At 39.7% G+C, this 13,317-nt stretch overlaps 1 protein-coding gene across 8 annotated transcripts in view; it reads right to left on the bottom strand.

The window, feature by feature from the left end:
* The window catches only part of arhgap12b (Rho GTPase activating protein 12b), a 189,526-nt gene that overhangs the window by 95,287 nt on the left and 80,922 nt on the right, over positions 1–13,317 (bottom strand). For 7 of the 8 annotated variants that reach the window (XM_059971961.1, XM_059971959.1, XM_059971958.1 and 4 more), the window contains exon 3: positions 6,553–6,810. The exons of the other annotated variant lie outside the window; for it this stretch is intronic. In XM_059971961.1, coding sequence (XP_059827944.1) covers positions 6,553–6,810 — 258 coding nt within the window. The remainder of the gene's footprint in view (positions 1–6,552; positions 6,811–13,317) is intronic. 8 annotated transcript variants of the gene reach the window in all.

The following is a 13,317-nucleotide window of genomic DNA, read 5'->3' as shown; positions in this document are numbered from 1 at the left end:
AAGGCAGTGGAGGCCAAGTCTCTGGATGCATTCAAGAGAGAGTTAGATAGAGCTCTTATAGATAGCGGGGTCAAGGGATATGGGGAGAGGGCAGGAATGGGGTACTGATCAGCCATGATCACAGTGAATGGTGGTGCTAGCTAGAAGGGCCGAATGGCCTACTCCTGCACCTACTGTCTATTGTCTATTGAAAATTGATCTCAGAGACAGAACCGGCAGATAATCAGACCTCCTGAAGATGATAGTCTGATTTGATTTGCCCAGCAGAAGGATATGTTCAACTTTCAAAGTCTCAAGTTTTGCATTGTTGAAGATTTCAGTCCTGAAGTTTAAAGGGAACAGACGTCTTTTAAATCCATGCTGTCAGAGTTTCATCGAAAAGGTTTTAAGCAAACTTTGTTGTTTCCAGCGTGTTTGAGAGTCGTCCTTCCCAATAATTCTGATGGTTTAAATCTCCAATTACAGCCCAAAATTTCCTCAAGGAGCAGCGTGTTGTTCCATTTTTCATCATCTGTTTTTATTTGTCTGTTTTTAAGTTAATAATTAGCTTATAGACCTGGAACTTTGTAATTTGAGAGTCTTTGTTTTCGATTGGTAGCGTAGGTATTTCTTGCTTGTCTAGGTAAACGCTTTTTCTTTTTCTGTGATTATGCTCTTTTTATTACTAATCATTTGATTTTGAAAATAATTAACTAAAGGATTTGATATTTGACTATTTGGTTTCTCTATAATTTTTATGGGGAAGTTTTCAGTTTTTTTTAGGTTTTCTTTCTTTTCAAGATGTTGTTCTGCTTTCTTCTTCACATAAGACCTTATTCTTTTGATACGTCATTTTCATTCGGTTGTGTTTGGAAACAACTGACAACATGATTTGGTGCTTGTTTTTTTTCTCAAAATATTAGTACAACGGTACTATTAGATTAGAGAATATATTACCTCAAATAATCTCTGTTGACCAGACTGGGTTTATTACAAATCGTTATTCATCTTTTAATATTAGGAAATTAATTAATATAGTTTACACTCCTTCACCTAGAACTCCAGAGTGTGTCATCTCACTGGACGCCGAGAAAGCGTTTGATAGAGTTGAATGGCCACGTTTACTTAGTACACTTGAGAATTTTAATTTTAGTCCAAAATTTATATCTTGGATTAAATTGATATACTATACCCCTTTGGCTACAGTATTTACCAATAATCAAAGATCTCCCTTTTTTCAGTTGTTTCGTGGTACTATGCAAGGCTGTCCTCTTGGCCCTTTATTATTTGATATTGCTTTGGAACCTTTAGCTATTGCAATTTGTGATTCACCCAACATTTTTGTTATTACCCGTGGGAATGGGACATACAAGCTATCACTATATGCAGATCATTTGTTACTATATATATCCAATCTTGATAAATCCATTCCTGCAGTTTTATCTCTCCTTGCTCAGCTTAGTAGCTTTTCCGGCTACAAACTGTATCTTAATAAGAGTGAACTATTTCCATTAAACATGCAAATTCCAATTTGTAAACATTTACCATTTAAAGTGGTCACAGACAATTTTATTTGGGTGCTAAATATACTAAGAAGCATAAGAATTTATTCAAGGTTAACTTTTTTTACCTTTAGTTGATCAGGTTAAACAATTGTTTACTAAATGGTCCCCATTGTCTTTATCACTGATTGGTTGAATCAATGCTATTAAGATGATCATTTTACCTAAATTTTTATATTTATTTCAAACGCTACCAATTTTTATTTCAAAATCCTTTCTTGATATTGTTGACGATAAAATTTCTTCACATATATGGCAGAATAAAAATCCTAGGTTAAGTAAAAAATATTTACATAAGTCTAAAAAGGATGGTGTTTTGGCATTGCTGAATTTAAGATTTTATTACTGGGCAATTAATATTAGATATCTAATACTTTGGACACAGGACTTGGATGTAATTCAAAGTCCACAATGGATAAACCTTGAATGTAAATCCATACTAGGGTTCTCACTGGTTTCTATCTTAGGGACTTCGCTTCCCTTTGCTCTTTCTAAATTGAGTAAACAAATGGTTAATCCAATAATTAAATATATATTACGAATATGGTTTCAATTTCGTAAATATTTTGACTTGAATAAGTTTATTCTTTCAAGCCCTATTATATCTAATTTCTCTTTCCAACCCTCTGTTATGGATCAAGCCTTTTTGATATGGAAAATGAAGAGTATAATATGTTTTTGTGACTTATTCTTGGATAACTGTTTCATGTCTTTTGAACAGTTGTCTGATAAATATAATTTACCTAGGTCACATTTTTTAGATACTTACAAATTAGAAATTTTCTGAATAATATGTTACAGACTTTTCCAAATTCATACCCAACTGATATCATGGAAAAAAATTTAGGTTTAAACCCTTATCAGAAGGGTTTAATAGCAACTATTTATGACATGATTATGAAAATACAGCCAGGTACATCAAATAAAATTAAGAATGAATGAGAAAAAGAACTTCAACCTTCCTTACCCACAGAGAAATGAGAGAAAATTTTTCAATTAGTTAACTCCTCCTCTATATGTGCTAAACATGCGCTGATACAATTCAAGGTGGTGCATAGGGCCCACATGTCTAAAGATAAGCTCGCTCGTTTTTACTCCCACATAAATCCTATCTGTGATAGGTGCCATTCCGAAGTAGCCTCTTTGACTCATATGTTTTGGTCTTGCCCTTATTTGGAGAAATATTCGAAAGATATTTCTGATATTATTTCAACTGTTTTGAATATTGATTCACATCCTCATCCTATTACAACAATTTTTGGCTCACCAATGGTAGAAAATAGTTATTTATCCTCTTCAGCTCGTTGGATGATTGTATTCGTTACATTAATGGCCAGAAGATCCATTTTATTGAATTGGAAAGAGATTAATCCTCCTACTACATTCCAGTGGTTTTCCCAAACTATATCTTGTTTAAATTTAGAAAAAAATCAGAAGTGTCATTTTTGACCCTTCAGTTAAATTCGAAGAAATTTGGAGAAATTTTTTCTTTGATTTCTAATTTTCTTTTTGGCATATTTTTTTCCATTATGTTATCTACATCAAGAGCTTGGGAGGCTTAATATATTTGTGTTATCTATAGTTTATACTTGCATATACTGTTGATTAACTATGTATTCCCAATCTCTCTGTATTACTATTGTTATTATGCCTATGTTTGAAAATTAATAAAAAGATTTAAAAAGGAAAGTTATGACCACCATTAATGTGGCTATATTATAGACCACCAACAGTCCATAGGATTTAGAGGAACAAATTTGTAGAAAGATTGCAGACTGTTGCAAGAAGCATAAGATTGGTATAGTAGGTGATTTTAACTTTCCACATATTGACTGGGACTCCCACACTGTAAAAAGACTAGATGAGTTTGCCAAATGTGTTCAGTAAAGTTTCTTTAATTGGTACGTTGTAGTCCAAATGACAGAGTATGCGATATTTGATCTCCTATTAGGGAATGAGATTGCAGGTGACAGAAGTTTCTGTAAGGGTACACTTTGCATCTAGTGATCACAATGTCATTAGTTTCAAGATAAGTATGGAAAAGGTCTGGTCAGTGGCTTGAGATTCTAAATTGGAGAAAGATCAATTTTGATGTCATCATAAAGAATCTGGCAAATGCTGACTGGAACAGGCTATCTTCTGGCAAATGTGTACTTAGTAAGTGTGAGGCTTTCAGCAGTGAAATTTTGAGAGTACAAAGCTTGAATGTGCTTGTCAGAACAAAATATAGAGATAACAGGTTTAGGAACCTTGGTTTTCAAGAGATATTGAATCAGTGAAGAAAAAAGTGTATAGCAGGTATATGTAGGTAGGAACAAATGAGGTACATATGGAGTAGAAGAAATGCAAAAGAACCCTTAAAAAATAAATCAAGAGGGCTAAAAGAAGGTATGAAGTTGCTCTAGCAGACAACGTGAAGAAGAATCCTAAGGGATTCTACAGATGTTTTAAGATCAATAGAATTGCAAGTGACAAAATTGGTTCTCTGGAAGATCGGAATGGTAATCTGTGTGCAAAGCCAAGAGATCAGGAACAGACAGCAAGTGCAGAAATTGCAGGGGCCCTAGCAGAAATATTTACATCATCCTTGGTGACAGATGAGGTACCAGAGAAGAGGGAGGATAGCTAATATTGTTCCATTGTTCAAGAAAGGCTCTAAAAATATACCAGGAAATTATAGGCTGCTGAGCCTGACATCACTATTGGGAGATTTATTAGAAAGTATTCTAAGGGACCGGATATACAAGTATTTGGATAGATGACTATTAGGAATAGTCAGCATGGCTTTGTGCATGGTAGATTGCATTTAACCAATCTTAGAGAGTTTTTTTGAGGAAGTTACCAAGAAAATTGATGAAGACAAGCCAGTGAATGGTATCTATATGGACTTTAGTAAAGCATCTGACAAGATCCCACATGGGATGTTGGTTAAAAAGGTTCAGTCGCTTAGCATTCAAGATGAGGTAGTAAATTGGATTAGACATTAGCTCTGTGGGAGAAGACAGAGAGTGGTAGTAGATGTTTGCCTTTCTGACTGAAGGCCTGACTGGTAGAGTGCTGCAGCGATTGATGGTGGATCTGTTGTTGTTTGTCATCTATATCAATGATCTGGATGATAATGTCGATAACTGGATCAGCAAATTTATAGATGACACCAAGATGGGAATAGTGGACAGCAAGGAAGACTATCAGAGCTTGCAACATGATCTGGATATCAGCTGGAAAAACGGAAGATGGAATTTAATGCAGACAAGTGCGAGGTGCTGCACTTTAGGACTAACCAGCATAGGTCTTGTGCAGTGAACAAGTAGGACACAGAGGAGTGTGATAGAACAAAGAGATGTGAGAATACAGGTCCATAATTCACTGAAAATAGCAGCACAGTTAAATAGGGTCATAAAGAAAGCTTTTGGCACAATGGCCTTCATAAAGCAAAGTATTGAGTAAAGGAGATGGGATGTTATGTTGAGGTTGTACAAGACATTAATGAGACCTAATTTAGAGTACTCTGTGCAGCTTTGGTCTCTTACCTACAGGAAAGATGTAAATAAGGCTGAAAGAGTACAGTGCAAATTTACAAGGATTGAAAAACTGAGCTTTAAGGAAAGATTGAATAGGTTAGGACTTTATTCCTTGGAACGTAAAAGATTGAGGGGTGATTTGATAGAGGCATACAAAATGATGACTTTTTTTTAGAGTAAGTGCAAGCAGGCTCTTTCCACTGATATTGGCTGGAACTACAACTAGAGGCATGGGTTAAAGGTGAAAAGTTTAAGAAGAACATGGGGGCAATCTTTGCCACTCAGAGGATCAGAATGGTCCTGAAGAAGGGTCTGGGCCCAAAATGGATTGCTTATTCATTTCCATCGATGCTGCCTGACCTGCTGAGTTCCTTCAGCATTTTGTGTGTGATGCTTTAGAGTAATGTATCCTGTTTTTTGTGGAGAACACACCAAGAAATATTTCTAAATTGTTGGATAGACGGCAGTACAGTAACCTCAACGGAAATAGCTTGGTCCATGTTTTAGCAGATTCTGAAACACAAGCACTATAGACAAAATTGTTGATGACTGCAAATGCTCTCAGACATTTCTTGACATCATTTGGAATTAACTGGAATTCTTACTTTGTGTTGATTTTTCTCAGGAGGTAGAAATTTCAACGTGCTGGTTACAAATGCCTGCAAATCTTCAGCTTTTTCTTGTGTCCTCTGCTGCAGGACACCTAGCACCAAGGATGGGAATTTTAATGGAGCTGCCCTTGTCTAGTAGTTGGTTAACTGGCTAAAGCTAACAGTGTTGGATTTGAGCAGGACTTCACTGCTCTGATCAGATTCCAGTGTTGTGGAAAAGTTAAGATTAAATGGATTGACAACTCAGTGCAAAGTGCAACTCCTGATCTGCTTTTTAAACTCTTCACTAAGGGCTAACGACTCCTGTAAGGAAGTAGTTTTAGACATCTTTATGTAATTGCCAACTTATGATGTTATAGGCTACAGCTTATTTCAATTTGGTTATGCTGACAAACTGCATAATCTCATGGATGCAGAAGTTAGCTGCTGGATCTATCATGACTGCTACTGCATTTAGTACATTGGCAGTGCAACAGAACATGATATCAAGAGTCCAAGTGTAAAGGTCGATCTTCATCTCCGCAATGACTATTCAGTAGATGGGAACTTTAATGATATGGCCATATCCAATTGCACGTAGCCTGGTGAGGACATGGTTAACTACATTTTATGTCCTATTTGTTCTCTATGCAAACCATATAGGTCTGATTCTACAAGCCAGCTCCTTAGGGATAGGCTCCTGACATCTGAGTTGAAGGAAATTGAGATACCCCAACCAGAATGCTTTAATACAATTAAATACAACTTCAACTGAGGGAGGTTAAGGTGGTAATCAGCCAGGTGTATTCTCAAACTTAATGAAGTACTAATAGGAATTTTGGAAACATGACAACACAGCTATATGCAATATTATTTAGATTTTAAGATAAATGTACTTACTCCACGGTTCAGAGAATCGCCTTGGTTATCAAACTCTTTATTTATAGAATCTCTCGTCCACCGAGGAGGCTTCCAGCTTCGTTCTTGTGTTCCCTTGTGGTAATAGAATGTGCGTCCTGTGTTATCTTTATGCACCTCCCATTCACCATGAATATGCATGGGAGGACTAGTGGGAATGGGGGGCAGATTAGCTTGAGATATTTTCAGTTCTTGTAAATTTGCATAGACTGGAGATTCTGATCTCGCAGGTGGTACTGTCTGCAAGAATAAAAAATTGACTATTAAACTTTAATCCCATTGAGCATGCAGCTTGAAAAATACTTTTAATTAGGATGTTAAATATAGGAACCAAAACACTGCCTAATTCTCTTTTCTGCCCTCACACTAATGCTCTTTCATCATCGCTCTCACAGGTTTGTGGACAAAATGGAATCTTTCAATTTGGTTTGTCGAAATGATATATGGTTGCTTGGCCTATTCACTAGAAATGAAAAAAGGTAGCAAAATAATACAAGAATCAACCATAAATAAAGTAAATGTAGAATAATGTTATAGCGGATAAAAAAATACTAAAAATATTACAAAGTTCCAATATTGCAAAATATATTCCAAAGTTCCTAAGGCAGCACTTTCCAGACCCACAACCACTGCCAGCTAGAAGGATGAGAACAGCAGATATCTGGGAACACAACCACTTGGAAATGCTCCTCCAAGACACTCACCATCCTGACTTGGAAACATATTGCCTTTCCTTCATTGTCGCTGGATCAAAATCATGGATTCCCCCTACTCCCCCAACAGCACTATGGGTGTACTTACACCTAAGGGACTGCACCAGTTCAAGAAGGCAGATCATTACCAACTTCTCAAGGGCATCTAGGAATGGGCAATAAATGCTGGTTTAGCTGGTGGTACCCACATCCCATAAATGAATAAATAAATAAATAATGTTTGTGTGTCTAAATGTTTCTTGAACACTGCAATTGAAACTGCTTCTACTACCTCCCCCATTGCATTCTAGGCAACTACCACTCTGTTAAAAATATTGCCTTGTAAATCTCCTTCGCACTTTCATCCTCTGCCCTACAGTTCTGGACTCCACACCCTTGGGAATTAATTCTATCTACCTATAATACCCTGATAAAGAACATGTTTTATTATATTACTCACGTTAAGTTGTTAGGTGTTTTATTTTCTGCAGTTTTTCTGTAAAATGTAATGTGTTCTGTTAATTAAGCTTCACAGTCCAGTATTTCAGTTTCTGCTAAGATATGGAACCATTTGATCAACTTCTTGATAACATTCTCTCCAGTGGGTTGCCATGGAACATTCGAGAGAAATTAGTGGCATCAAATTGCTAGGGAAAAATGATTTGCTTTTGGGTCTTTTTGGCAGATGTTAGGAGAAGACGGAGGTACAGAGAACAGCACAAGGAAAGACACATACAAAACCCTGCCTAAAGGTGAAAGACAGTTGTAAAAAGTGCTTTGTGCAGACAAATGGATCCAAAAAGGAAGTGCCCATGCTGCTGAGCTAGCCAGTTTGTTTGTAACTGTCTTCGAGGGAAGTCCAAACCGTGGCTGGTATCTTCTAAGCAGAACGTGGGTTCAGTGCTGTGAGTAATTAAATCAAAGTACCCAACTACCCAGCAATGAGCTCCAATGTTTATGTGCACATTGTGGCTAGTCTAACTGTAATGGGACCTTTTGCTGTTAACTGCTTGTAAATATATTTCTACTTTGATTTAATGCTGGTGCGAGTTCCGTATTTCCTGGCAAACGATAATTTTGCATGGGGCAGTGATTATACAGCACTCACTATCACCTCCATTCTCTCAACGGAACATTCCAACTTTTTTGTTTGGTTGAACTTTTTTTGCCAGTGGGGGAAGGGGGACTGTTGCTTGCTGCCACTTAATGTGCAAGAAGGAAGAGGAGCTAGAGGGGGGAACTTTGGGGTTTAACTGTCGTTCATTCTTCGGGGCACTTCTCTTTTCGTGGATGTTTGAGAAGAAAAAGCATTTCAGGATGTATATTGTCTACATTTCTCTGACATTAAATTGGACCTCTGAACCTTTAACTTTTGAACCTTTGAATCACTGACCTTAGACATGCGTTGCTTACTGAAGTCTTACGGCCGTCTCACTGTTACCTATGCAATACTGGGTCACATGGCTGTTAGCCAGCGATAACTAACAAGCCCAATTTGTTAGGAGCCCTGGTGAGAGGGTTACAAACCCTATTTATCTCCTTCATTAATTTGTATAAACCTCTCTAAGGTCATCTCTCAGCCTCCGTTTTTCCAGAGAACAATCCCAACCTTTCCAATCCTTCCTTATAATCAAGTCCTCTGGTCTAAGCAACATTCATGTGAATCTTTTCTAGCACCTTCTCTAGCTTAATTGTGTGTGACCTCTGTCGGTTATGGTTGACCATGGGTACTGTGCCTCTGGTAGTCACTGGTTTGTTGAGCAGTGTCGACTATGGCTAGTGAGGCCAATCCTGGAACGGTAGGCTCTGCCACAGTTGCTGCATGTGTAGGGCATCGTAGAATTGTTGTCCGCTGTCCACTGTGTTCTCTGTTTAGCTCTCCGCTCCTTAAAACTGACTCAGGATCACTGTTTCGCCTTGCTCTAGGTGTTGCTGAAGAGTACCTCGCCATTTGTTGTGGTTATCTGCTGTATCCTCCCAGCACTCTTGTGTCGATTTTTAAGGCTTTCATGTCACACTTGCAGAGATCCTTGAAGAAAAGCTGGGGTCTCCCAACGTTCCTCTTGCCTGTTGCTAGATCTCCACAGAAGATGTCCATTGGCAGTCTGCCATCCTTCATACGACGGACGTGGCCCAGCCAGCACTGTCTGCGTTGTCTTAAAAGTGTGAATGTTGTGGGAAGTATAGTGCGGAGGAGAACCTAAGAGTTTGGGACTTTGTCTCTCCAGGTGATGCCGAGGATGCGGCGAAGGCTGCGCAGCGCAGGGCAGGAGAAAACTATTGAATTTCCTCTCCTGTTTGGAGTAGATGGTCCAAGTCTCGCTACGATACAGGAGGGTACTGATAAAGGATGCATTGTACAAGGCAGTCTTGGTCTTTGTAGTGAGTTTCGGATTCTCCCAGACCCGCAAGGAGAGACGAGCAAGGATCAATGTTGCTTTGCCAATACACCTATTGATTTCAGCATCAAGGGACAGAGTGTCGTTAATGGTCAATCCCAAGTATGTGAACTCGTGGACCACTTCTAGATCATAATTGTTGATGGTAATGACTGGTGTCTCCACTATGTTCTGGGCAAGGACATTTGTTTTCTTTATGCTGATGGTAAGCCCAAAGTCCTTGCATGCCTTAGAAGTGGTCCATGAGAGTTTGTAGTTGCTGTTTGGTGTGCGAGGTTAGAGTAGCATCATCAGCAAAGAGCACGTCATGTATTAAGATCTTTCGCAACTTTGTTCTTGCTCTCAGGCTCACAGAGTTGAACAGCCGTCCATCAGACCTGGTGTGCATGTAGATGCCTTCTGTCAACATTCCAAACACGTGCTTCAATAGCAGAGAGAAGATGATGCCAAATAATGCTGGGGCCAACGCGCATCCTTATTTAGCTTCACTACAAATAGCGAAGGGTTCTGATGAGTGGTCATCATACTGAACAGTAGTCCTCATGTCATCATGGAATGACTTGATGATACTTTGGAGTTTCCGGGGACAGCTGAAGTTGAGGAGAACATGAAAGAGCCCATCCCTGCTGACAAGGCCAAATGCCTTGGTCAAATAGATGAAAGCGACATAGAAGGGTTTCTGTTGTTCCCTGCACTTCTCCAGGAGTTAACGGAGTGAGAAAATCATGTTGACAGTTAACCTCCTTGCGTGAAAACCACATTGGGACTCAGGGTAGGCTCATTCTGCCAGAGTTTGTGGACTTGCCAAAGCTACATGAGCAAAGACTTTGCCGACAATACTCAGGAGGGAGATACCCCTGTAGTTGTTGCAGTAGCTCCTATCACCCTGGTTCTTGTACAAAATGACGATTTTGGAGTCGCACATATCCTGTGGTACGGCTCCTCCCTTCCAGCACTGACAGAGGACTTTCTGTAAAGGTTGGTGGAATGAGCTCTTGCAGTGTTTCATCAGGTCTGGAGGAATCCCATCACTGCCAGGAGCTTTCCCTGGGACCAGACTGCCAATTGCCTTGCTGAGGACCTCAATGGCTGGTACGGAGTTGAGTTCATCCATGACTGGTAGACAATCGATGGCATCAATGGCTGAGCTAACAGCAACATTTTCTCTCGAGTAGAGCTCAGAGTAGTGTTCTACCCAACATTCCATCTGCTTGCTTTTATTGGTGATTATTTCACTGCTGGATGACTTCAGGGATGCTGTTTTGCTCTGCGAAGGGCCAAGGGCCTTCTTGATACCATCATACATTAATCTGATGTTGCCTGTCACAGCTACTGTCTGAATGTCCTCACTGAGCTGGAGCCAGTACTAACTTGCGCACTGCCTTGCATTCTGTTGCACTTTGCTTCTAGCAGCGCGAAGAGCCTGGACTGTTTGGTTGGATGGTGAGCACTTGTACTCTGTGAGAGCTGCACGCTTGGCTTTGATGACAGGATTCATGATTTTGGACTTTGTCTCAAACCAGTCACTGCTCTCTGTGGTCTTTCTTCCAAAGATAATGCTGATTCGTGGATGGTGTCGGGAAGGTATGACCATTGTTCTGTTGCTGTATCTGCTTGTGAGGAGGTAGTCAGAGCACCCTGTACTGACTTGGCAAACTGGTCAACCTTTTCTGACTGTTTCATCTCTGTTGTGTTAATGCGAGGTTTTCCAGTTTGTTTGGAGTGCTGGATTTTCTTCAGATGTAATTTGATCTTGCAGCATACTAAAGCATGATCCTTGTCTGAGTCTGCACTGTGGTATGAGCTGGTGATTAGTACAGAGTTGATGAAAGAGCGCCTGGTGATGATCATGTCCAGTTGGTGCCAGTGTTTAAGACCATGGATGTCACAAGAGACCTTGTACTGCGACTTCATCTGAAAATAGGAGTTAGTTACACACAGGCTGTGACAGGAGCAGAACTCCAGAAGACATTGTCCATTGTCATTTATTTTGCCAATTCCAAAGTGGCCAAGATTAGATGGCCAGGAATCGTTATTGTCTCCCACTCCGGTGTTGAAGTCACCGAGGAGTTAGAGGCGCTTATCACTGGGAATATTCCTGACAACAGTTTCTAAATTGTAGAACATGTCTTCTGCCTCAGAGGTGGAGTTCAAGGTAGGGGCATACACACTGATGAGAGATATCATTAACCTTTAATAATAATTAATAAAAAAGATCTTAAAAATGAGAAATATTGGGCCATGACTGGTGTGTAGGTGGAGAGTCATAAGTCATTCTGATCCATTTTCTGGTGGCTCCACCATTTGCAACAAGGAGGTCCTAACGGCAAAGCCCACTCCATGCTCGCGAGGCTCGTCTTGGTTCTTTCCCTGCCAGAAAAATGTGTAGTCCCTTTCCTTCAGTGTACCTGAATCCGCCAAACGTGTTTCTTGCAGGGCAGCTATATCTACCTTGAGCCTCAGTAGCTTATTGTTAATGACTGCTGTTTCTCGTGCATCTTCAATATCTTTGAGGCTTTGGTCAAGTCCAGTCATCGTTGTGCGAACATTCCAACATCCCAACTTGAAGGGCATTGTCTTAGTCAATTTGTTTTCTTTCTTATCTGGTGCAGTAGATACAGTCAGCTCTTCGTGGAATAATCCATTATCCCCAATGAGGAAGACTGACTGTGGCGGGCCAGCACTGTGGCTGGAGCTGCCCAGCTTGAGGTGGGTGGTAGCCATCCAGTGAAACGCGATAGTCTCTACCACCGTCGGAAGCAACCCCTGGCGCCATGCTCTACGCCAATCCTTAAATGTCTTTCCAAATTTTGTAGCGTTGCCTGTGCTCTTCAAAAAAGAGCTACAGAATGAGGAAACTGAAGAGGGTAATCTAGTCACATTTCATTGTGAGCTTACAAAGCCTGGTGCACCAGTCAAATGGAAAAAAGGATCAAAAATACTTCACCCCAGCAGCAAGTATGAAATGAAACAAGTTGGTACAGTTGTTGAATTATCAATCCACAATGTCAGTACAGAAGATACGGGTAAATACACCTGTGATTCCGGGGACCAGCAAATTGATGGCTACTTGAAAGTTAATGGTAAGTGAAAATTCATAATTTAAAGAGATGTATAGTAAATTGTGCTCCATTCAGTGTGTGTTGACAGTCGCTCTTCAATATTCGGCAGTCCAGTTCTTTGTGTCACATTTTTATACTTAAAAATGTTACTTCAACTTGATTTGATAACTTTATATGATTGTATTGATGTATAGTCATTAGAAAATAAACCTATTACTTGTGAGTTAACCAGCATAGTTATACTGCTGTAACTAATATATTGAATTATTTCAGTATAAGAAGACAAAACATCGAAGCACATCACAGGCCCTTCAGCCCACAATGCTGCACCAACTCCACAACCCACGAAGATAAATCCAACCTTTGCCTCCACTTTTCTGTCATCCATGTGCCTATCTAAGAGTTTCTTAAATCCCCTAATGTATCTGCCCCTACCTTCACCTCAAGCAGGGTGCACTGCCTATTCCCTATAAAAACTCTACTCTGAAATTCCTCCCTATACTTTCCTCTGATCACCTTAAAATTATGACTCCTGGCATTGGCCATTTCCACCCTGGCAAAAAGTGTCCAGCTCTCCACTCGGTCTATGCCTCT

The sequence above is a fragment of the Hypanus sabinus genome, chromosome 6, assembly GCF_030144855.1.
Source record: "Hypanus sabinus isolate sHypSab1 chromosome 6, sHypSab1.hap1, whole genome shotgun sequence".
In the NCBI taxonomy this organism is placed as follows: Eukaryota; Metazoa; Chordata; class Chondrichthyes; order Myliobatiformes; family Dasyatidae; genus Hypanus; species Hypanus sabinus.
This window is presented reverse-complemented; position numbering and strand designations above follow the sequence as displayed.